At 31.3% G+C, this 24,472-nt stretch overlaps 1 protein-coding gene across 3 annotated transcripts in view; it reads left to right on the top strand.

Moving 5' to 3' along the window:
• LOC126743632 (adhesion G protein-coupled receptor E4-like) overlaps positions 1-24,472 on the top strand; it is a 747,227-nt gene that overhangs the window by 317,265 nt on the left and 405,490 nt on the right. For all 3 annotated transcript variants that reach the window (XM_050450819.1, XM_050450821.1, XM_050450820.1), the window contains one exon: positions 23,804-23,909. In XM_050450819.1, coding sequence (XP_050306776.1) covers positions 23,804-23,909 — 106 coding nt within the window. The remainder of the gene's footprint in view (positions 1-23,803; positions 23,910-24,472) is intronic.

The raw sequence follows: 24,472 nt of genomic DNA, 5'->3' as shown, positions 1-24,472 counted from the left end.
AAATAACAAAAGAATGGGGACAGTTAAGATACAGATTTTAAAGTAGTGTAACGAAGTTACAAGATTTTGTTTTTATTTTATAGTAATAAGGGTAAGCCCAGTCAGCATTTTATAAGAAAACTTAGATCATTTTGTTCCGTTATTATTTAACCTCTAATTTTATAATTTACATAACAAAATGTACATTTTAAGCTTTACCTGTGAGTCATGAGGGGCTTGTAATCGTAAATATACATATCGAAAACAACTTAAAGAGGTTTCTAGCCGGATAGTACCATAGAAAGGTTCGATTTCTTGTAGGTTATACCTAGTTCTCGGTTGACTATGTTGTAGTCCCTAGCCTTCATTATTTTCAGCCCGAGTTGTTCTTAGGACAATAAAGAACTTAAAATGCCTAAAACTGAGAGGTTTTTCATCAATATGCTTCCAGTTTTCCAGTTATTTTTATGAATTTTCCTTTCATGCTGTTGCATTGTTTACATGTTCTGTTGTGCAAGTTTTAAGGTTTACCTACCTTGGGAAGCCCTGTTAAACGAAAGGTCATACCTTGTGTGGCAAAATATAATATAAATCGGTTTTCCGCGGTTTTCCTGAAAAGCCGGGTTTCTTGTACATAGGTGACCAGCTTTTGTCCCGCTGTTTTCACCTAGAAATACCCGGTCTTGAGAGCTGAAACTAAGTTTGTTTACCATATTATAAGGTCATAGCCTATAAGTCCGTACCGTTTTCATAAGGAAAAACTCATTTTCATTAAGTTTTCCCAATTGCATTTTTATCCAATGATGGGTTCCGAGAATGTTCGTGAGTCGTCGGCATCCAAATTCCTGCGATGGGTATAAAAAGGTTCCAGGTCGACCAAGGTGACACATTTGTCGCAGTAAGATCGTACCATACCTTTCGAGCGAACTACCAGTAATTTTTCCGTATTTCAATACCGTTGAATTTTCAATATTTACATTAAAACTTTGTTTTGACGTTGGCAGTGTGAATTGGGTTAGGTAACAGCCACCTGTTGATAATTGACCGGCCGCTTCCAAGCTCGCGTGTTAAGATCTTTATCGAATCCCTTGCTATTGATATCGTTCCGTCCCGTTCCGTTTTATTTTATTTTGAAACTGTTGTTTGTGCCCATCTTTCTCGGTATTTTGTGGTGCAAGCAACAGCCGCGATTGGTAACTGGTGCCTGGACACTATCTTTCTTCGTATTTTGTAGGCAGGTAGTAAACAGATGATTAAACCAACGTTTCATTAATTCCGTTCGCGAAAAGTTATATTCTTGTTTGGAACCAGAGAAACACTCACTGCGGATTCATCTTGTATTTAAATAATAGAAAACTCCTGCTTGGACACTATCTTTCTTTGTGCTTTGTAATACTGGCAGTAGCCGCGTTTATTAATTATTACTTGGCTTCTCAAAGTGGTGAGAGACAAGTAATAACCGAGTCCGTGATGTCATAATTACTATCCATATATCAACAGAGCAGAGGTAAATGTTGACCGATCGATTGAGATTGCTTCGCTTGATTGGTGTTGAGTTCCTGGCTTTGCTTCACGAATGTCATCCGTAACCGCTTGTACAAAACATCATAACCTTATCCCTTAAATCATTCTCTTTTGCCTTATTAATAGAGTGCCGAATTTTCCAGTACATTTTTCCAAACAACTGCCTGTGCTTAATCATAGAAATTGGTAATGGGGGATTGTTAGATTTTAAGGACACTTTTATTCATTTAGTTGTAAGCAATCAAACCTCAAAAAATATCTCATTATAACCGGACAGTCTACTTTCAATCTCTACCTGGTTTCTCCACTGTCTAAAGGGTTATCCGAGAGGCTAGAGGGGACTCTAAGCTCTTTTAATTACTTAGAGTGGCGCCCGAGGCATTTTGTCGGCTTTTCTCCTATAACTGTATAAAGAAATAGTAGGGCGGGTTGACGGATACCCTGCGACATCAAAGGTTAGAGGGTGGACATACGGCAAGTACATAAAGAACCCCGCTACCGTAGGGGTGCAAAATAAAAACAACTTAAAAGTGCTAAAGGATCCAACAAATCGGGTAAATACCAATTCGATTAACTTTGGTATGAACTATAATCGACTATTAATTAAATCGAATATGGAACATTTTCGGTCATGATTCTCTATATTTCTTTTAAATACACACAACATGACTTTAAATCTTCGAACAATTTAATCTTACACCTTAGCTATCTTCATATCTATCCATACTATTATTATTCTATGATTTTTTTTTTAAAGAAAACTAACTATTTTAAACCATCAATTTTCTTTATTAAAAAAAAACTAGTAAAACACCAATTAAAATTCTATACTTTTATTTCGTTAATAGCTACAATGCGAGTAAAATAATATTAATACGTATATAATATGATATGTTTAAAACAAGGGCTTAGCTCTGACTGAAATGGTAAACTAAAAGCGAAAGCATAAAAAGTAAATGAAATTGCTTATACAGCTAAAATGAACTTAACAATAATAATTTTATAGGGTGAAAGGGGAATTTAACACATTTCATAAATTTTCCTTAAAAAACTCTGTATGTAAATTCTGAGATATTTTAACATTTTAAGTTTAAAGGAAAGCTTAGAAATAAAACTCAACTCACATTTAATTTTAACCCAACACATGTGCACAGTGCTACGAGACAACCTGCCGTCAGCTAAAGTGCATATTTTTGGGTGGCACCTTGCACAGTCTTCATTAATATCAAACGTTCCACAAACTTGTCGCTACAATTATTTCTCATCATCATCTGAATTAATTTGCTCTTCTCAATTCCACATTAGATATAGGTTTATTTTAACACACATTCATTTTTGCCAAGGGCGAGGCTTTAATTTTTTCGCGTTTTTTCCTACTTTCTTTCCATTATTCAACTTAGCAACTAATAATTGTTGTTACTAAAACTTTTTTATGAAAACCAACTGATGTATGCAGATCATTCCTACCTTATCCCAAAAAAATCAAATTGCGCCCGGACTACAAAATTTGCATTATTTTAATTTAAAACTGGAGAGACCAATGTTTTATTATAAATGAAATAGCATCATTCATTAATTTATTGTTCACCTCTATTTTTTCTCTCCTTATTATATATCGAATTTTTAGTTTAAGTTTGTTTATTTTGCATAAGCGCAGTAATTTTTTTCTCGTAACCAATTAAGTTTTGTTAGTTCTTCCCTTTGTTTTGGTAGTCCATGGGTGAAATTTATTTTGTACATTAATTTTTGCTTTTCTCTTGTTTTAATGGAAAAAATACATTAAAATAGCACAGTAGTGTATCAAAGAAAGATGATATTAAGTTAGTTTTATCAGTTTTATTAAGAAAGTCATTTATAGAAGAGCCAAGGCTTAGTTTAAAATCTTCCATAGTTATCGTGCTAAAATTCCTAAATAGAAAAAGGACAGTAGAATCCGGACTAAAGGGTTTTATATTAAAACTTATTTACTGGCCATTGTGATCTGAAAATTCTGGCTCAAAATTAATTGAACTAACGAATTTATTATTGGTAACCACATAACCGATTATTGATGAAACAGATTTGTTATTACTAATACATTCACGAGTTGGCTAACTTATTATAGAATTTAAATTTAATGAAGAAAAGAGATCAAACAACATTTTCTTAGATGGTGTTTCTTCTAAAGCGTTAATATTCAAATCGCCGTATAAAATTATATTTTTTTAAAAAATTGTAATTTTTTACTCAATATCTCTGATAACATTTCAAGGAAAAAATTTAAACATAGTGACGGTGGATGATAAATATTTAAAATAACATAGTTATTTATTTTAACGGCACAACATTTCAAAATACTTTTAACTGATAAATTATTCAGTTGTAATAAAACTTTTCTTTTTCCCTTATACATATCAGACACAAAAATTACCGAACTACCATGCTCTAGCTTATCTTTACAAAAAGCACTTACCAAAACATAACCATCCACATGAAGGCATTTTAATTATTCTTCACTTTACCAGTGCTGAGTAGTTTTGGGAAAGCTATTTAATAACATATCAATAAGATTTAGCTTGTTACCCAAAGATTGAACATTTAAATCAAATAAAATTAAATCAAATCAAATAATTTGTTCGTGTTAAATATCAAAAACGTTTACACAAGTCAAAAAAATCAGACTGAGTTACTATCCCTAAAATATTAAAATATACAATTAACCATTTAATACTAAAAAAAGTTAAAGCATACTAATCAGTTCGCACTTCTAAGCATGTAAAAAGTATTTTGAAAATACGCATAAGAATATAGGACACTAAACATTATTAATCAACAAAGAGAATAAATAAGTCACCACTGAAAGAGATATTTTCTGTGAGAAACTGTATGTGGTCATATAAGGAATTTCTTGAGAGCACTTGGCGAATGCTGCACTTAAACAGACTTCCACTCTAAGCCTTCAGGGTATTTTGGAAGTTTGTTGTAATTTTTTAAGCCCCAATATCTTGGGCCACATTGACACCTCTTAAGCCTACATAGCGGAACAGCAAGCCGTCCGCCGTATAGCGGGTGTTGGCAGTAATTTCTAGTATACTTATCAAGATTGTGTTTTATATAGATTAGATTTTCTAAAATAAACACGTTAGGAAATAGAATAAGATACTATAAGTATACTGCCGTTAGTATCCAAAATCTTGGAAAAATTTATTCACCAACAAATTTGGGCATATATTAAATCACATTCTGTAATTCCTGAATGCCAGGTAGGTTTTAGAAAGAACTTTAGTACTTCTACCAGTTTGGTTAACCTTCTTAATAAAATCAGAAAAAATGAAGAAAAAAAGAACTAACATGTCTTGGGTTGTTAGATTTTAGTAGAGCCTTCGATACTATAAGTCACGAAATGCTATTAGCAAAACTTAATTATTTTAGATTTTCTGGTGATGCAGTAAATTTTTTTAAGTCTTATTTAGCTGGCAGAGCTCATTACATGGTTCTTAATAAGGAATTTTGCACTGAAAAATCAAGTTACCACATTGTATCTGCGGGTGTCCCGCAAGGTTCCATTTTGGGCCCATTGCTCTTTTCTTTATATGTTGCTGACATGATATCTTGTGTAAAACACTTAATATTACAGCAATATTCGAATGATTCCCAACTATATCTTTCGTTTTCACGTCAAAATCTTCCTATAGCTCAATTTCAGTTTAATCAGGATTTAAAAAGTATTAACAACTTGTCACAGGATCACAACTTAAAATTAAATGCTTCCAAATCTTATACAATAATACTGGGTTGTAGCAAGAGTGCTTTTGAGGTTTCTCCCAATATTCATGCACAGATTCGAAATGTTCGGCTACCAGTAGTCAATGAGGTCAAAAATCTGGGTGTGTATTTTGATTTATAGTGATTTATAGTGGTATTACATTTCAAACTCATATCAAAAATAAACTTAAAATTGCATATATACGCCTAAAAAAACTATATGGTCTAAAAAACTATTTACCACCTAATAATTAATATTATTTATGTAATTCACTAGTTCTCTCTTTACTCTAGTTCTCTCAATTACTGTGATGTTTTGTATTCTGATTCCTTGACTAAAACAACTGCTTACTCTATACAAAAACTCCAAAACTACTGTATGCGTTTCGCATTCAAAATACCATTTAGGAATCATATTACTCCCTATTTAAATAACAATTTTATTTTGAATATGAAAAATCGTAGAAAATGCCATATGTACACCTTTATTTATAACATTTTAAAAACTGGAGAGCCTCTATATTTAGTAAATAATTTTAAAAATCATCTTCATATGTATAACCCTAGATTTATAAATTTATTTAGAGTCCCACAGCATAGAAACACAAATTTTCAAAAATCTTTTGTTTCTGTAGCCTCTTAATTTTGGAATAAATTGCCTGAGCATGTTAAATAATTTTCAATATGAGTATTTAAAAAATATATTCAAAATTATCTCCTTGAAAAACAGCAATGGAATGCTTAATTTAATTTCAAATAAATACAATTAAGGTGCTAAAAACCATAAAAATAGCTGTATACATTTTTTTATAGGGCTTTGGTATCCGCCCGCCCCCTTCTAAATTTTATTTACAAGTAGTATTTGTTAAAGTCCAGTTCAAAGATCTATTAGAATCTTTGATGTCTCGCAGATGCGCACTGACTAGTCTGTGCGCCTATGTCGTATTTATTGTCGCATGATATACACGTTTAAATGGCAAAATTTTATATAATTTATCTATGAAATCAATTTAAATATACGTAAAACCGCATGTTTTACACTATTTTTAATTTTTCTTTCGAAAATGTCCATTTTTAGAAAATAAATAATATCACTTGAAAATAATATCAAAAAATTGACCGCGGACTAAAATCCAAACATCTTGCACAATATTTTAAATACTTCCACCACTCACAGACTTCTCACCTCTTTTTAACCAGTCTATTAAACAAAGATAAAACACCTGCGTTCTGGCGATTCCTACTTCAGGCTGTGACAGTGATTGTGTATCTCTTTCTATCCCACTGATTTTGAGGATTACGGGGTCGTATCCAGATACATTTTTGGACTGTTTTTTTAATATTTCCGTCGCGTTTTTAAAGGGATCTTTAAGAATCGGTCTATCGCCTTTAAAATAGTGTTGTTAGATGGGTCTATCACCTTTAATAGTTGGGAGGAGAGGAGATGTTAGTACTAAATATAGAGATAGGGTTTTCATGGATAAGTTATTATAATAATATATCATAATATATACAAATTTAAAAAAAAAACAATAATAAAGGACATTGAATGTGGTAGCCAAAATCCCCTAATAATATACCCACCAAATAAAAATAAATCTCAACACTCAAAAAAAGAAAATATTAAATTTGAAGACAAACCAAAACATTTTACCCTTTTATGTCAAAAAGTAAATCTTGAATACCTTAATCCACAGAATAAATGGGCCTAAGTAATTTGTACCACCTACTCTCTCATCACTTATTATAAACATCACACTGATGGCGCTAAAAACTAAACTTATTAAATTAAAATTTTTGGTTAAACTGATTTTACGTACTTAAATCTTAGAGTTAAATGAAATATTACCTTGCCATCAACTATCCTGAATTTTTAGCTTTATAAAACTAAACCCAAAAATCCCGAATAATAAAATTTTAAATACAAATAAATTTTAAGGCCGGACCTGTGAAACTTCTCACGCTTGAGTGGCTGGAACTGAGGTCAGACGTCTAACAAAATAGTACGTGGGCGTCTGAAGTCAAATTTCATGAACCAAATGTATAAATTAAAAAAATATGTTTAAAACATTTACTTATTTAATGGATTGATTAAATATCGCTTAGAATATTACTTTATGACTCTTTGTACGTAAAATTTTGCGATTTAAACATGCATGCCATGTGACAATACAGGCAACACCGACACACCGGCTATTCGCGGCACATCAAAGATTCTAATAGATCTCTGAACTGGACTTTACATGCCACGTTTTTCTTTGTACCCCTTGTCTACGTCTACGTCTACATACCTCCCTCTGGTATTTCTTTTATTGCTAAAAGAAAAAAAACAAAAAATTGAATTTGTATTAAGAAAAGTACTTGTATTGGCCAGGTTAATAGTTATTAATAATATTCTTTGTTTTTATTTATTATTATTTTTTAAATAAAGGGCCTTGGTAGACAGGTTTGCACCTGTGCTAACGGTTTCATAATTGAGGCATGGTCCTTTTTATCATAATGGTTTATTTATTGTTAATTGATAATTATGTAATTTTATTGATAAATAAATTTATTTTGAATTTGAATTTGAATTTGAATTATAGATATTACAGTATCTCAAAAAAATTAAAAATTTATTAAAAATTCGTTATGAACAGAAAAACTTTTTTTAAAATATCGTATTAAAACACTGGTTAGGTATGTTATTTAACTTTATCAAACAGTTTTAGCTCAGAGTTTGCAAAAAACATAAAATACCAATTTGGGATTTTAAAATGTACTAAGGTGAAAGTTTCGTTTTATGTAACTTTTTAGCTGAAATAAATAAAACGTAAGTGCGTATAATTTAAACTGGAAAGTTGAACCACGAGTTCTAAAATTATAAGAGCACCTATAAATTATCTATTTTACTACACTAAAATGTTCTTTTAAAATTTAAATTTGCCATTATTATATTTTCGCTATGTTTAAATTGTCTAGGGTTTATATAGAAAGGTAAAGTAAACGTTTTTGGCTTTTAAAATTTAGTTTTTAAAGCAATTATGTAAAAAAATTATCACCATATATTTTTAAATTGAACCTTTGATGTTTAAATTAATGTGATTTTGCTATTAGAATTTTTTCATTTACTCTAGATTACCAGTATATGCACAGAATGTCCCATCGAAAATTTTATTACTGCAGGGCATTAGAGGGTGTGGATTTAAAGCTTTTATATCAGGGCTTTAAATTCCTTGTACATTTCTGCTTTAAGAATTGATCTACTCTTTTGAAAAGTATGGAATTTTGGTGCAATAATGGTGAGTAAATGCATTAGTCAAGTATAATCTAAATGCTGTCCTCCCACCTCCATACAGTGATATTACAGATTATTTTCAAAAAGTTTTCATACATTCTGAAACATCTGCGATATCTTCGCTTCGCGGCATACGTTAATGATTTATACTTACGAAACTTCCAATCTGTCAAGTAGAGTAATATAAACTTTACTTTTTATGTGTCATCACAAAAAAATTCAGTCTGGTAATTAAAAGGGCTACACATTTGCATCCCCAATTCATTATCTTAAAAATGTGTAAGCTAAAAAATTGTGCATATTAAGTCAATAGTGCGGAGGAGTTCGATCTTATTGGGAAATTACTTCTTATTCATTGTAATTAATCCAATCATTTGTAATAAAAGGAATATATGACCTACCTTCAAATTTCCAGATTTCCAGCTTATACATTCAACTTACGAGGGTGTTGCATGTGTGGGTTGTGTGAAAAATCCTTGGATTGGTATCAGCCCAGTAACGATAATTGTGGCGATTTTCCAATTTTGCAGAATTGCAAACGACAATCAAAGCCGTCTTTATTTAGCTCTTGCACTAACAGAATCTTGGAAAAGAAAAAAGTTGTATTTTTTATTATTCGTTAGACACTTTGTAACACAACGGCCAATTGTACTTAGCATAATATCCATCGAAAGTGGCCAAAATATTGCCTTTAAACCATATTCCCATTTAAAAAACATAACACCTTTACTTAGATTATTGAAGGACTTGTTTGTTATCTGCGGTTTTCCTTCTCAGAAAAAAATTTGATGTGTATTTAGATCTTGCCAAAAAAATCTTTTCCTCCCTGTATGCCTTGCGGTAAGCTTTCGACGGACGACTTTGCATGTAAATGTAACGTATACAATTAGAAATTTACTATAATAGTAACGTTTATTAAACAATATACATAATACACTCAATAACCAATACAATAAATTTAAAAAAAATATATAAATGTTTAGAATCATCACTGAAGCACACTATAAGCACTTGTGCGTAATTTGTGGTTACATAATCGGGTAAATATCAAATTTAGGTAATTATGTCCTTATTGGGTAAACAGACTATAACCGGGTTAGAAAGTTCGTTTCAGGGTACACTCAGAACAATATAAACCTGTAAGTTGATATTTCAAAACACCCTGAAACAAAAAGCATCTATTGGATGTATTTAAGATTTATTAAATCATTAAAAACTTCTCTACCCTTCAAAAATATCCAGTCTTTGGCTTTGCGTTTAAAAGAGTTAAAGCCTTCAACCATCCTTACAATCACAATAAAAAATACAATCTCGGAGCAAACTATTTTAAGCTCCTTTGTCCATGAGTTTTACAAGTCGCGGTTGGTAGGATTACCAGACGTCCGGATAAATCCGGACAGGTTCGGGTTTTTGCAACGTCCGGGTGAGTCCGGGCGGATTTTTCTTAAACGTCCGGGTTTTTCTGTAAGACAAGAAAGAACATAAAACATGCAAAATAGTCAATGATTTTGAAAAAATTTAGATATTTCAAATCGCCGATAAATTTAGTCCTGCAAATTCACCTTTAGTCTTTAGCGGAATAAATAAAGTGGCGTCGCATCGGTATGTCAATCGCTCGTCTATAACGGCATGCGCGGCAAGAGGTTTTTTCTTTCGGGGAATCCCCAATGCATTTATTTACATTATTTTTACAGTGTTTACGGTAACGTTAAGCAGTTCACGACTTTTTAGGTTTTATTAGTGAAGATTTTTAATTATATCTTGTTAGAAGTCTAAAATTGGTTTTTGGTGATGCCAGAACGCAAATGTACTTATTCAGATGAAATTTTTCGGTTATATCCTTCCTTTAAGAAAGGGAAAACCACCAGTGAGGTAATTTGCAATGTGTGCAATTCTTCAATATCAATTGCTCATAAAGGCAAGCTTGATATTGAGACCCATATAAATAAAGAAAAGCACAAACAAATGTTAAGAGCTCAAACTTCTGGCCTTCAAAATTTTGTGGTAACTTCTGGAGAAATCAAATCAATAAAAGCTGCTGAAGCAACATTAGCTTAACATACAGTTTGCCATCACCAATCTTATAAGTCCATGGATTGTACAACCAAGGTACATTTTTAATTATTATTATTTTGTATGTAGTTTATAATAATTGTATGTTTTTGTTGTTAGTTAAATAAGGAAATTTACCATGATTCGTGTAAGGACGTCATGTAAGGACGTGGTAAAGTGTGGACGAACTAAGGTCGAGGCTATAAATAGTGTAATTGGACCATATACGCTTGAAATGACTCTCCACGAAATAAACAAAAACAAGATTTCATATATTGGTGTAGCTACAGATGCAAGCAATGATAACGCACTAAAAATATTTCCAATGCTGATACAGTATTTTGTTTATAAAAATGGAGGAAATCAAACTAAATTATTAGACATTAGGAGTGCTCCAAACGAAACAGCAAAAACATAGGCAGAAAAGGTCAAAATAATGTTTTTAATAAATTAAAATCTAAAGTTAATCAAAATTTGGTTGGTGTAGGTTATCCCTCTCATGTAATCAATAATGCAGTGCACCATAGTTGTGACAAAATTAAAAGTTGATATAGAAACCATCATACTTAAAATATTCAACTATTTTAGTATTTACACTTTACAAGTTGAATCACTAAAAGAATTTTGTTAATTTGTGGGCACAGAACATGAGACTCTTTTATATCACTTTAAAACTAGATGGCTATCTTTGTTTCCCGCTATTGAAAGGGTTTTAAAAATGTTTCACGCTCTCAAGGCATATTTCTTGTCTCAAGATGATGTTCCTCATATACTTAAATCATTTTTTGAAAACGATTTTTCAGAGGCCTATCTTTTTCTTGTCCATTCTTTGATGTCTGTTTTCCATACATATATAGAAAAGATTGAACATCAGAAGAATTCTGTAGTGGAAACAATGGGAATTTTAGAAAATGTTATTTTTACTTTAGAAGAAAGAGCAGCTAACAAATTTATTCCTTTAAAAGTTCGAGAAATTTTTAATTAAGTGCATTGAAAATGGTTTAGAACGCGAATGTGACCAAATAAAATTAGAGTTATTTGATTTGTATAATAACTCAATTCAATATTTTAAAAACTCAAACCATTTGAAGAATTCCAATGTTTCAAATGGATGAGCTTAAATGATATTACTAATTATGATTGGGACAGGGACGTTATGCCCTCATTAGTATATTTGACATCAAAAGTCGAAATCGATGACACTAAATTTTTTGATGAATTTTGTAACTTAAAAAAATATATAATGGAAAAGTTTGACTCTAATGACCACAATTTGCCTACTAACGAAAAATGGGCAAAATACTTTAATGAGAGTATTTCTGAAGAAATATTTTCACAATTACTAAAAGCAGCCGAATTTCTTTTTGCAATCCCTTCTTATATAATGCCAATGTGGAAAGAATATTTTCACTTATCACCGCTCAGTGGACCAAAGAAAGAAATAGACTGCTTTTATCTTCTGTGAAAGGAATACTTATGACTACCTATAATTTCAAACATATGAGTTGTTTAGAGTTTTATGATTTTATGCTTTTGCCAGAAAATTTAACTCTTTTAAACAAAATACAAAACAGTGAAAAGTATCTTTAAAGTGATTGAATTATTTTTGTTTTGTTATTGAATTATATGTGTACTTTGTAACTCAGTTTCTAATCAAGTTTATTAGGTTTAAATAAATAAAACTTTTAAAAAATATGATTTTGGTTTTGTTTTATTAGTAAAAATCAAAGTTCATCTCGGCAAAATGTTTTTCCGTTAAAACGATTTTCGTTAGGGCTTGTCCTGGATAGGCAGGTTTTGATCTGGTAACCCTGGTGGTTGGATATGCCAAGTTGTTTTGTCTAGTAGATGAATTTTGGTTGATATTTAACTCTATCTTGTTTTTATTTATGTATTTAAGGATTTTTAAACAATAGAGTTGACGCAAATCCTACTTTCAGAAAAGAGGTTATCAGTGGGATATATTCTGTCTCTGCCAAAAATGATTTTTAAAAACCATTTTTGAATTGATTTTAATTTTTGTATGTGTTTCAGAAAGTCTTCCCCATCCCAAAATACCATAAACTAAATGACTTTGTACAAGAGACATATATACAATTTTTAGATGTTCGGTAGTCAAAAAGTCTCGGAGGTACATTTGAGAGAAGTCCCCTTAACTTCTGAACCATTTCATCGACGTGAAGGTCCCATTTCAACAATTTGTCAATTTTAATAACGAGATATTTAAAAGATGTTACTTCGGGTATTTCACAATCCCCAATCTTAATGTCGCCAAGCCTTTGAAGGGAACTTCTGTAAGTTGCAAAAGACATGTAGCTAGTTTTTTGTATACTGCTAGCTCTCTTTCGATAATTCTACCAGTACACTTTGCAAAGAACGTGTCTTATCAGTCGAGGGAAGCTGAATTTTAATTCTGTTTTGTAAAAGTACATGACGTAACTCTGGTAATAACCTCATAAATTCTACACGTCGAGAAGAAGCGTAGCTGGCTAAGAAATAAAGCGGAGATATCGACATTGCTCTATTTCGATGCTATGCCACGCAACGTTATATAACATCCGAAGAATTCGGCTTCGTATCTCGTTATATACTTCACTTGGGCAAAATAATATTAAAAGCTGCAATTATGTGCGATAAATAAGAAGCATGATAAAAAAAACCGTAAAACTGCAGTTATAAAAAAAGATAACTGACTAATAACTATAAATACTAATAAGACTGCTTCACTACTTTAAATTACGAACATATGACGATCATTAATCGGATATCTTTTTAATTAATAAGTTTTTTTAACTTACATATTTTATTAGGAATAAAACAAATTGAGATTCAAACATATTTAGAAATAGATTACAATATTGCGGAGGGTTGTTGGGTGGGGTCAAAAATAAAACAGAAATCTGTTTACTTAAATGTCGACGTTTCGACTTATATTAAGTCATCTTCAGGACACTGGTTGGTCACAAACACGAAACCGAAAATAACCAAAATTTGGAACATCGATAAACTGGAACATAACAACATGGGATTTTTGGAAAATATAAAACGTAATCATGGAATACAAACCTATGATTACTTGAAGAAATGGACGAAAATCAGCAGACAACTTGCGAATTACAGAAATCAGAAGTGTTTTCTTTTACAATGTAGAACTAACCAGTGTCCTGAGGATGACTTAATATAAATTGAAACGTCGACATTTAAGTAAACAGGTTTTTGTTTTATTTCTGACCCCACCCAACAACCCTCCGCATTATTGAAAATATTGGGTCACAAACACGAAACTGAAAATAAATTACAATGTTGCAGATTATACGGCTTGGATTCTTTATGCACAATGGAAAAATTTATGTGTAAACAATATACATAATATCCTAAAACTATATTTTGACCCAAATTATGTTTTTTACAGTATTTACCAATATAATTTATATTATCCTATACCTCTTTTAATTTGTTTCAAATACTATATGATAATACTATCAATACTAACCAGAAAATAAGAAAATTATTATTATGTGTAAATACTTACTTTCTAAGTGATTTGATAATATTGTAATCACTTCTTATTTAGATTCATGTTTTTTATAAAAATTGACTGATGTTGAAAGACTTTAATAGAGTGGCACATATAATAATGGCAGCTTATCAGTCTGCGAACATTAATAGGTGGTGGGCTGGCATGAATTATTCTACCTTAAATTGTGGTCGCCATCCAGTTTGATGTATTTATTTAAAGTGCAGTTGTAAGAACCTTTAACTGACAAATTGGTTTTCGCATAAACAAAAAGGATTTAAAGAAATTTAACACATAGTAAAACACAAAATAAGCTTCAATTATTATTGAAGAAATTAACACTATATTATGAATGTATGCGAATACTGGTCAATGTTCACTATTTAACCTTTCACTGAAATAAATCATTGTTGTTAAAATTATAAGATAGTTTTTTTGTTTAAAGTACAACCCATGAAATGTATGTAACTACCCTTTGGCCAAAAATCAGTAACCTACTACACAGTACACTGTACAACATGTATGTATTAAATAAAATAAATATACCTTTCAGTGTAGATGTTTACATATAATACTGTATGAAAATCAGGATAATGAAATCAAAAGGGATTAAGTAAAATAATATGTCAGTAAATATACAATTTACGGTACAGTACAAATTGCCAAGAAAAAACTTAGACACTAGACAACAATTAATAAATAAGAAGCCATTAAATAATATAAACTAGCCGATATGACTAGTCCCAAAATCCAAATAACAATCACCAGTCAGAAATCATGACATTGCTTCCTCATTTCTTTAATCTGGTTTGACCTGGTAACCCATTGTGCAAATTCAAGGACAGCAGCTGACTAAGCAATAAATCCTGATAATCCTCTAATTTATGATGGCAAATGGGTCTTTGGTCGAAGAAGATGGTCCTTAAAACTAAGATCTCACTCCTAAGTTTAAAACTGGAGTGTTTAAACACTAGTGCTTATACAACATACATACATAGAAATAAAAGACTAAATAAAAGACGATTTATTATAATAATTATTATTATTATTATTATATTTATAAAAGTTGATAAAATTTAAAAATGTGTTTTTCAATCTTACTTAACAAGTACTGCGTATGAGAAGATCGTGTTAGCTCTAAGTCAATCATTCTTCCAAGATGCTTTACTAAGTCATATCAATACTACCATAGTACAGTTAAGTTAGTAAAAGGATAAGTTTTATATTTAATAACAGATAGGCATACAAAATTATATTTACTCATATTTATTTTTTTTAAATTATGTCAAGCCAGGCCTTAATCTTCTTTATGGCATTTTCTCCTTGCCGTTTTACATATTGAAAGCTATTTCCTTTGATAAATATGACAGTATTGTCTACAAAACATATTACTTCTCCCTTTGCAATTATTAATAAGTTAAGTAGCCCTTTTATATATATAAGAAATAACATGCTTCAACATTCCAAAACATCAAGCGATCAAGTTAATATCACCTGCAGGAGCGTAAGTCTAAAACTGCACGCTACCTCCTCCTAGATAACTAATGAGGCTCTGGCGACCGAGTATGGGTGGGATAATCACCCTACAATAGTTAAATAACTACACCAAGGAACTGAGGAAATGGATTCCCACAGTCACCGCAGCGTTTTGATGCCAAAACCTTTTATAATTGGAGAAGACCTATGTTCAGCAGTGGACAGGCTACAAAATGATGTCCAATATTTTACCCTATTGCACATTAGTCTCCACTGAATTAGGATAACTTATACATTATTACTACATTATCTTTTACACTTTGAATTCTATTACTTAAATACGTTTTAAATAATTTATGAAAAATGCCTGTTTTTTCTTACTAAGCCTTGTTTGTTGAATCTGTAAGAGATATTACGGCATCTTCTATATGGTATTTACTTGTAAATCCAAATAAATCTTTAAGAATAGTACTGTTTTAGTCCTATGGTTGGCGTGACACTCAAATCACAAAAACAGTTTTAACTTTTCCGCTAACACGTGTCCAGAGTAAAATAAGAGTTTCGATTAGTGATAAAACTCTTTTATAATTTGAGTATTATTTTACTGAATGAACTCACTTATTATACTTTTCAATTAATTGTGAAAGATTACTCAGCGCTATAGCTCGGTAGTTATTTTTCTTGTCCTTTATAAACTGGCGCAGTTAAACACAGACTAATATTATAAGAAGCAGCAACACAACAAAGAAAATCTGAAGTGTAAAATATTTTCTCCTTATAGAAAATTGCTTCCTGATCTTTCATTCTGTATTCCTAATTACTGATTGTTTCTTGACTGATTTGAAACTGATTTGTTTTCTTCTTAGAAGACGACAATAAAGATTGGTAGGAGGCGATCCAAAAATTGTAGATTAAAAAAAGCCTCAGACAAAGTTGATCCCTCTTTGAAATGTATGTCAACAAAATACTTAACGTATGACGAAACAAATCTTCTGACATGGGACTGTCGTAAGTCTATCGTAATAGCAAACAACACATATAATAAAGAATATATAATGCGAAAAATGTATGAAACCTAAAATAAACATAATAAAAAAATTTTGTTTTAATTTACCACATAAGTCATACTCGTACTCGTATTTGGAGCAGCTGTTATGGAACCAACGTTAACATTTGAAGCATTCTATCCAGTTCTCACACTTGGTGGTCTGGAAATAATTTTCGCCGCATCCCACCCCCCTTATTTTCATCCCATTCTTCTACTGTTTTGGCACCATCTTCTAAAATCCGACTCTCATCCCTCAAATCTGATAACAAAAAGACTCATTCAACTGGATTTTCTTTGTATTTTGTATTTTTGTTTTTAATAGGTAACTTTTTTGCTTTTTAGCGCCGATTTTTTTCTTTTGGATTTGAAGCAATTTGCCTTCACGTCTTTTTACTTTTACTAACACACAAAATTTTTGAACCGGCGAGATTTCGTCAAGTAATTTTTCTGTCGTAAAATCGTCTTCCAGGAACGTAGGTAGTGTGTTGTGTGGCTTGGTAAATAAAGTAAAACAATGGTATTTTCCTCACAAAATTCAAGCACTTCAATTGAATTGGTATTTGAGGTATGCCCATCGACAACCAGTAGCACAATTCTAGCTCGTTTGCATGGTAAAAAGTAAAACTTTAACCATTTTAAAAAAATTGACGCATTAAAATTTTTCAGACATTGCTATCTATGAGCCAGGCGACATACCATCAAGAAATTACTCTTTGCTATTTTTGCCTTTGAAGATCGAGAAGGTTGGAAGAAACGTGCCCTCTGCATTACAGCGATGACAGAAATTGTTTCACCCTTCTCACCTGATGTTATTGACGTCACATTTTATTTGGTTTGTCGTCTAACTGTATACCTGTTTCATCGATATTAAAGACATTGGAAGGTTTATCATGTAATTCATTTTTCGACAGAATTTTGTCCAAAAGCTTAAAATAATGCTTACCTGTCTCACTATTTATTTCAGTGGCACGATTATTAAACACAAATGTCTAACAGAAATGTCTGGATGACGTCGAACAAAAGAACAAAGCCAATCGTACCCAGCTTTGTCTTTCTCCATACTAAACCTTTGCTTAAGCTTCATCTGTTCAGCAATCTTGAATGCCCATATTCTTTCCGATTCTCGATCAGGTGCAAATCCATATTGTTGCGGTTTTTTAATGTGATTTACCAGCTTTATTTCTGCTTTTTCTCCCAAGTATGATGACAATCCAAGCCTTATGATAATAGCATCTTATTTTTTAATTCGGTCCTTTAAGGTTGTCTTAGGAATTCCAAAATTTTTGGCTGCTTCGTTTATTCCCATGGCGCTATTTTTCACGCATTCCAGAGTCGTGGCTCCATTTAACTCTTTTATCGTTTTTCTTATATACTCTGTAGGCATTTTGGAAACCTGAAACAATAACGTGATCACACTAGCACAAAAAAAATTGTTTTTTATACTGGTCGATCTTACCCTGAAAATAAAGATCGGACTATACTATTTATCCGGGAGAGATCGACCAACTTGTTTCTAGGAACATAAGCACTTGCTGTTTTTAATTTTGAGGTTATATTTTACTTTTACTTTTACAATCTGTATTTGGACCACACAAAAAATTCTTTCAAAAACCTTACACTTGCTTGGTGTTGCACAGAAACTGTACTGATTAACTGACGTAATTTTAGAAGCCACCTAGCGTGTACAGTGTGGCAGACGGATCTGAAACACTTCGGCCTGAGGTAAGGGAAATGCAGTAGTGGAGGCAACATGGCCGACTTCATTCATAAAATGGACAGTGGCGTGTGGTATTATGTGAAACTATTTAAATTCGATTTAAGGAAAATAATTTTAAAATTTATCAAAATAAATTTTCCTAATTATTTATTCATTTGTATGTTTTATGGTTTTAGAAATAAGTTCTTTTTTTTTTGGTATACAAGGTGTCCCACAATCAACGTCACAGGCTTTAACTTTTTTATTTTTAACTATAAAAATTTAAAAAAAAAATTAATAGCTATAGGACCACTACCCAAAATTCCTTAAAAAAATACCCCCAACATCCCCCAAAAATAAATTTGTCGGGGGTAGTTTTTTTAATTAATTTTGGGTAGTGTTTCGATAGCTATTAAAAATATATAAAAAAAAATATACTTAAAAATAAAAAAGTTATAGCCTGTGACGTTGATTGTGGAACACCTTGTATACAGGGTCGCACGCAAATATCTCTGTTGCTAAGCCGAATTTAAAAACAAAGTTTAAACAAAAGTTGCTAAGGTCACAGGGGGCCACGTCACTGCAATAATACGTGTATTTTGAAGGTCATTAAAAAAAACAAAACAAAAGTCAAACGTCGACTAAAATGAGCCACCTGGTATAGATTATAAAAAACGAACAGCATAAGCGTTTGATAAAAGTTCGGTTAAACTGAGAACGGGAATTTTTATGTTTTTTTTATGCGAAATTTTCACTCTTTTTGGTATTTCCGAAAAAGTAAGGTAATTTGAGAAAAATATAAGGTAAATAACTTACCTAATTTTTCGTTTACTGTTATTTATATTAATGTTTTTTTTTAAGTCTCACTTAAACATGTTTTTTTTTCACTGGTGAAATGGCGAGCTCGTTTTCTTTACCTTCAGCCTCGTATTCACTATCGTATTCACTACTACTGCCATTAGTGTCACTGTCCTCATTTCCTATTGTAATGACAAGGGGCTCGATTTCTTCCATGATTTGGTCAGTTTCCCAGAATTTATCCTCCGCAGTTCTGACGTGCTGGCAAAATTTCTGCCAATCATTTTCGGAAATCGAGGATATAGGATCCTCAGTAACCTCCTTTAAGGTTGTAATGTTAAAATTGCCAGTAGTATTCCGACTTCTTATTAAAAGTTTGAGTCTTGCCCAAGCTAATTCAATTGGGTTTAACTCGCATAAATAAGGTGGTGTTCTTAATGGAGTATGCCCATGGGACCTTATAATCCGATCTACTATATAATTTTTTTGGTCACCAGGCGGTTTGTGGCGTAAAACCAAATCGAAAAGATCAAATTTTCTGGCACTTACATCGTGACTTATACATTATAACATATAGTATATGTAATACATAATAATATACAGGATACACCTTATTCCACTCCATTTTTTGCAGCCATTTTCTTAAAAAAAAAAATTTTTTGCCAATCGATATTAGACTGCAAGGGACAAATTTATTTGGCATTTTTAACCCCTTAACTTTAACCCCACGCAGGGGTGACTATCAACTCCAAAATCCTAAATGGTAAGGGTATCACTCGACACCCCTTTCTATTTAAGATTTTGGGGTTGATAGTCACCCCCGCATGGGGGTTAGAGTGAAGAGATTGATTATACCAAATAAATTTGTTCGCCTGAAGTCAAAAAACGATCATCAAAATTTTTTTTTAAAAGAAAGTATCTAAAGAAACTGGGGTGGAAAGTTTTCATTAGCTCACCGTGTATGTACATATTATGTACGTACATTTATATATTTAAAATGTAAAATTTATCAGATCAAAAGGCTTAATTAAGTTGTTATAGCTACCTTTCTTAGTTAACCAGGCGATTATATCTCTTCTTAAAGAGGATTTTGTTGGGGTTTTATCCTCCTGCACCGAATGATAAGGAGCATTGTCTAACACTATTACCGAATTGGCAGGTATATTTGGGAGAAGTTTTTCCGTGAGCCATATAGTAAAATTTTCCCTATTCATTTGGCCATGGTAATCACCTGTGGCCAATCCGGCTTTAAATATTAAACAGGTATTGTCCACAAAACCCTTGTCGGAACCTGCATGAACAATTATTAGCCGACCTAAAATATCATTTAAAATATATATATTTCTCAAATTTAACGGGTCCTTGCCCGTGAAAAAATATATGACTGTAACTTATACACACTGTTTTGTATTGTATGCTTACCCGTTGAACTAATTTTTTTTTAAACCACCAGTAACCGTATCGCTCTGCCAACATTTCTTGAACGTCAAATCGTTATCCACCCAAGTTTCGTCTAAGTAAATAATGTTTCAGCCTTCTTCACGATATTTTCGTATTTTGCGAAGATATTTGTATCTCCAGAAAAGAATATTGGGCCTCTCCATTAAGATTTTCCTCTTATTTTGACACTTACGCCAAAAAAAGCCATTTGACTTTAATAAAAGCCGAAGCGTTTCCCTGGAATAAGAAAAATTTGCCTCTTCTTTTAATTTTCTTAACAACTTTCTAGTTGTCGGAACCACCCACATTATATTCCAGGTAAAATCTGGTGATACAATGCCTAACTATTTGAAAATGAAAACTGTCATCTTTTTCGACGACAGTTTTCCGTGGCCGTTTTTTCCCTGGACTGGCTAACATTTCATCAGGGTTATTTTGTCGCCTTTCTTCATCTTCCTTGTGAATTTTTCTCACAGATGATACGGAGATATTTCACTTTTTTTAAAATAAATTATTATAACTTACCTGTAAACGTTTGCTATCACTTCCCTCGTTTGACTAAGAAGGACCTTACCCTCAGTGAATTTATTCATTATAATAAATGTTATTATTCGTATATATGTAGACAATAATAAAACAGTGAAACTCCAAACCTTTGAAAATTACAGTACCTACTTATAGGTATACACAACACTAATATCAGTTTTTTTAATTAATAGCCACAAATAAAACAAAATAATAAATAACATATAAAATAAACGGAATCCAAAAATCAATGACAAAACCTACGCCACTGTCCACCCTTCAATAGTAATCAATGTTTTGAAACGGCAGCAAGGATTGTAAACAATGTCCAATGAACTGTCGAAATCATTCATAACAAAAACACGTGTGGCGAGGGAAACCAATCACAAGCGTTCAGGTTCATAATGGCTGACCCCTATTATACAAGAAGTAGAGGAGTAGAAGTAGGAATGTCGAGTTGGAACGTAATGTTGCCAGATTTACTAAACATGATCCATTTTTTGGACAAACATTTAATTGTACCATATTTAATGGTAAAACAACTGCGTATTAAAGCCAAAATGGAATAACTATTTAGATTATAATTCTTAACATTTTATCCACTATATCTTGTAATTGTAAAAAATTTTATATTGCATATTATTAGAAAGTAAGTCCCGCACAATTACGTTTTGAGGTTAAACGTGGCAACGTCGAATATTTTGGCCCACATTCCTGCCGCTGTTTCAGATCCACTTGCCAGACTATAGATCGGCTAATACCGGTGTTGATCGGTCTCTTCCGGAATTAGCCTATATTGTTTTTGAAAAATTATATATTAAAATTATATAGCTTTTCTTAGAGTTTAAATTTATATATATTTATAATGTTTTAACTTTTTTTACACGTTTTATTTTAGGAAGCTAAAGAAATTGAATTCTATTCAATGAGGCTTCATTAATTAGTTAAGTCTCGTATTTCATAAACGTCATGATTATTGACTTGGCTCATATTTGACAGCTCACCATATTTGATTTACATACATTCTGTATTTCAGTTTTTTGTAGCAATTTTTCACGTTTAATAGTGCATTTAAGATAATGCATAACGTGTATATTATTATAAACAGAATTTAATCAACATTTCTTTTATAATGCTAGTCTCCTGATACCTTTGTAATTGTAGTAGATGGGATGTTACTGGAACTATTTTTTTTCCTTAATGTTTAATATTAAATAGTTTGACCACTTCACTAAAACACTTTATTAAAATCTATATACCTACGTACTGTGATAAAACTATTTTTATCTATCATTAAAAGGTTCATAACTTATTAATATTGGCTTACATTACAAAAAAATAATCTATAATACTCTTATATTATTAGTAGTTGTAAAGGTTTGACACCATCGATGTTCATAAGAATCTAAAAAAGAGCCGTCGCATGTTAATCTAAAAATCAACTTTAAATCATAAATTGAACCAATTGGACTTTCGACGCTTTTCAAATAATTAATCGTCTTTGGGCAGTCAGTTTTTATGATAAACTCTTTTCTTTTTTTTTTATTAATGAACCTTTCTATTTAATTTTATTTTTTTAAATGGCGTCCCGCCGCCATTTTGAAGTTTTGTAAATTGAGTTAGGGATAAAAAGTAGTATTTAGGTTGCTAATGTATGCTAAATTTCAAACTTTTATATAAACGCGTTCAAAAGATAAGAAGGGGGGGGGGGGGGGACAATTAAGAGCCGCACTATATATTTTCTATACCGATAATGAGAAAAATTATTGTGATTATTATAATAATATTCATGGCGCTGTAGATGAGTCTAGCAAAATCTCGTAGTTCTAAAAATCATATTGGCGTAGCTTTTATGTGAAATCTGGTAGAATGCAATCAGTTTGTGGATGTTAATAGCCCGTAAATGGTAACAGTTTATCTTTAAGAACAATTTTTAAAGAAACCTTAAAGAAAAATACACTTACCTTAAATTATAATTTTGGCGCTTGGTAAAGTTATACATAACCTCATCCAAGTAATAGAAAAGGCATTGCTTGTGCTTTAAAATAAAGACAAATATTTCGATTTTTTTTAATATACTTACATATTGCTCCATGAATTGATAATACGAGGTGCAAACTTCAACATAATGCCTTTCTTTAACTATTCTAGGAATAATAGGCATGATTTTATTTATACCTTTAAATTACTAGAAACGAAAGACAAGAATCTATTTTATCCATCTTCTTGGAATATTCGCAAAGATACTTCGGCAAATCACAATTGAAAAATAATCTTTATAGAACGTATGTATATGTAGAAACTTTTCTGGTTGGTTGCAGATTAAATTTAATTTTATATAACTAATAGGTACAAGTTCTATACATTTCTGAAGTAAAACTTAATATCGTGCAGTTTCAGCAAAATTAATATCGCTGTACCTATCTATAATAATAAATCATTTACTGACACCTTTGCACTTTATCTTCATCGTCGATGTCTGCAGTAAATGAAGGTAAACTCCATTATATTATATTAATCGAATTTAATGACATTCAGGTTGAAACGTCTTTATTGTACAAAGTTCAAAATGCCAAGTTTTTTTTTAACAATTTATTGTATATTAATATACTATAGATCGGTGAAGAGAGATATTATTTAAGTTGTATATGAATATGTTACATAAAATTTATACTTTTAACATCAAAATATATAAAGATATTTACATATAATTTTGTTTTGTTTCAGCCTCTTCTCAGACCTGCGTAATTTATCAGGCATAACTCTCATGAATTTGCTATCAGCCTTATTTATGACTCAACTTTTGTACGTTATAGGAGTCGGAGGAGTAGCGGTAAGTTTTTTTTATTTTGACCTTTTAATGTGGTTTTATTTTCTTTAGACTTGTTTAGAATCTTAGGCTATTTTTATTGGCAAAATTAAAATTTGTTCATTATATGACTTACGGTTAAAAAAATACTAATCAATAAATGTTTTATGAAATGTTAATAAGAAGCGATACAACTAGTTTTCTCAAAAATAATACTTTATATTTCTAACTTCTAATAGTTGCTGCTATGTAAAATAATATAGCAGCAAAAATAGCTTCGTAAACCTTAAAGTAAATTATTCATATGGCAAATCATATTTAAGAATCGTCTTGTTTTTTTTCTACCCTCTTCAACAAAGATTGTAAGAGAGGATTTAATTTTCCAATATAAAAGGGCGGTCATTTTATTTTAAACAAGCTCTACTATTATTTTCAAAAATAGCAATATTGCTATTTGGAAACACTCTACCTAAAACGTAGTGATTAAAAATCAGTCAATAATATGGATAGTGTGATGCTGGTTTCTTCCTTGGTACCAATTTACTTAGGTATAATACACAAGTCCATACTCTTAATTAGAAGATACA

This window comes from Anthonomus grandis, chromosome 13 (genome assembly GCF_022605725.1).
Source record: "Anthonomus grandis grandis chromosome 13, icAntGran1.3, whole genome shotgun sequence".
In the NCBI taxonomy this organism is placed as follows: Eukaryota; Metazoa; Arthropoda; class Insecta; order Coleoptera; family Curculionidae; genus Anthonomus; species Anthonomus grandis.
The sequence above is the reverse complement of the archived record's forward strand: the minus strand, read 5'-3'. Positions and strand labels throughout refer to the sequence as shown.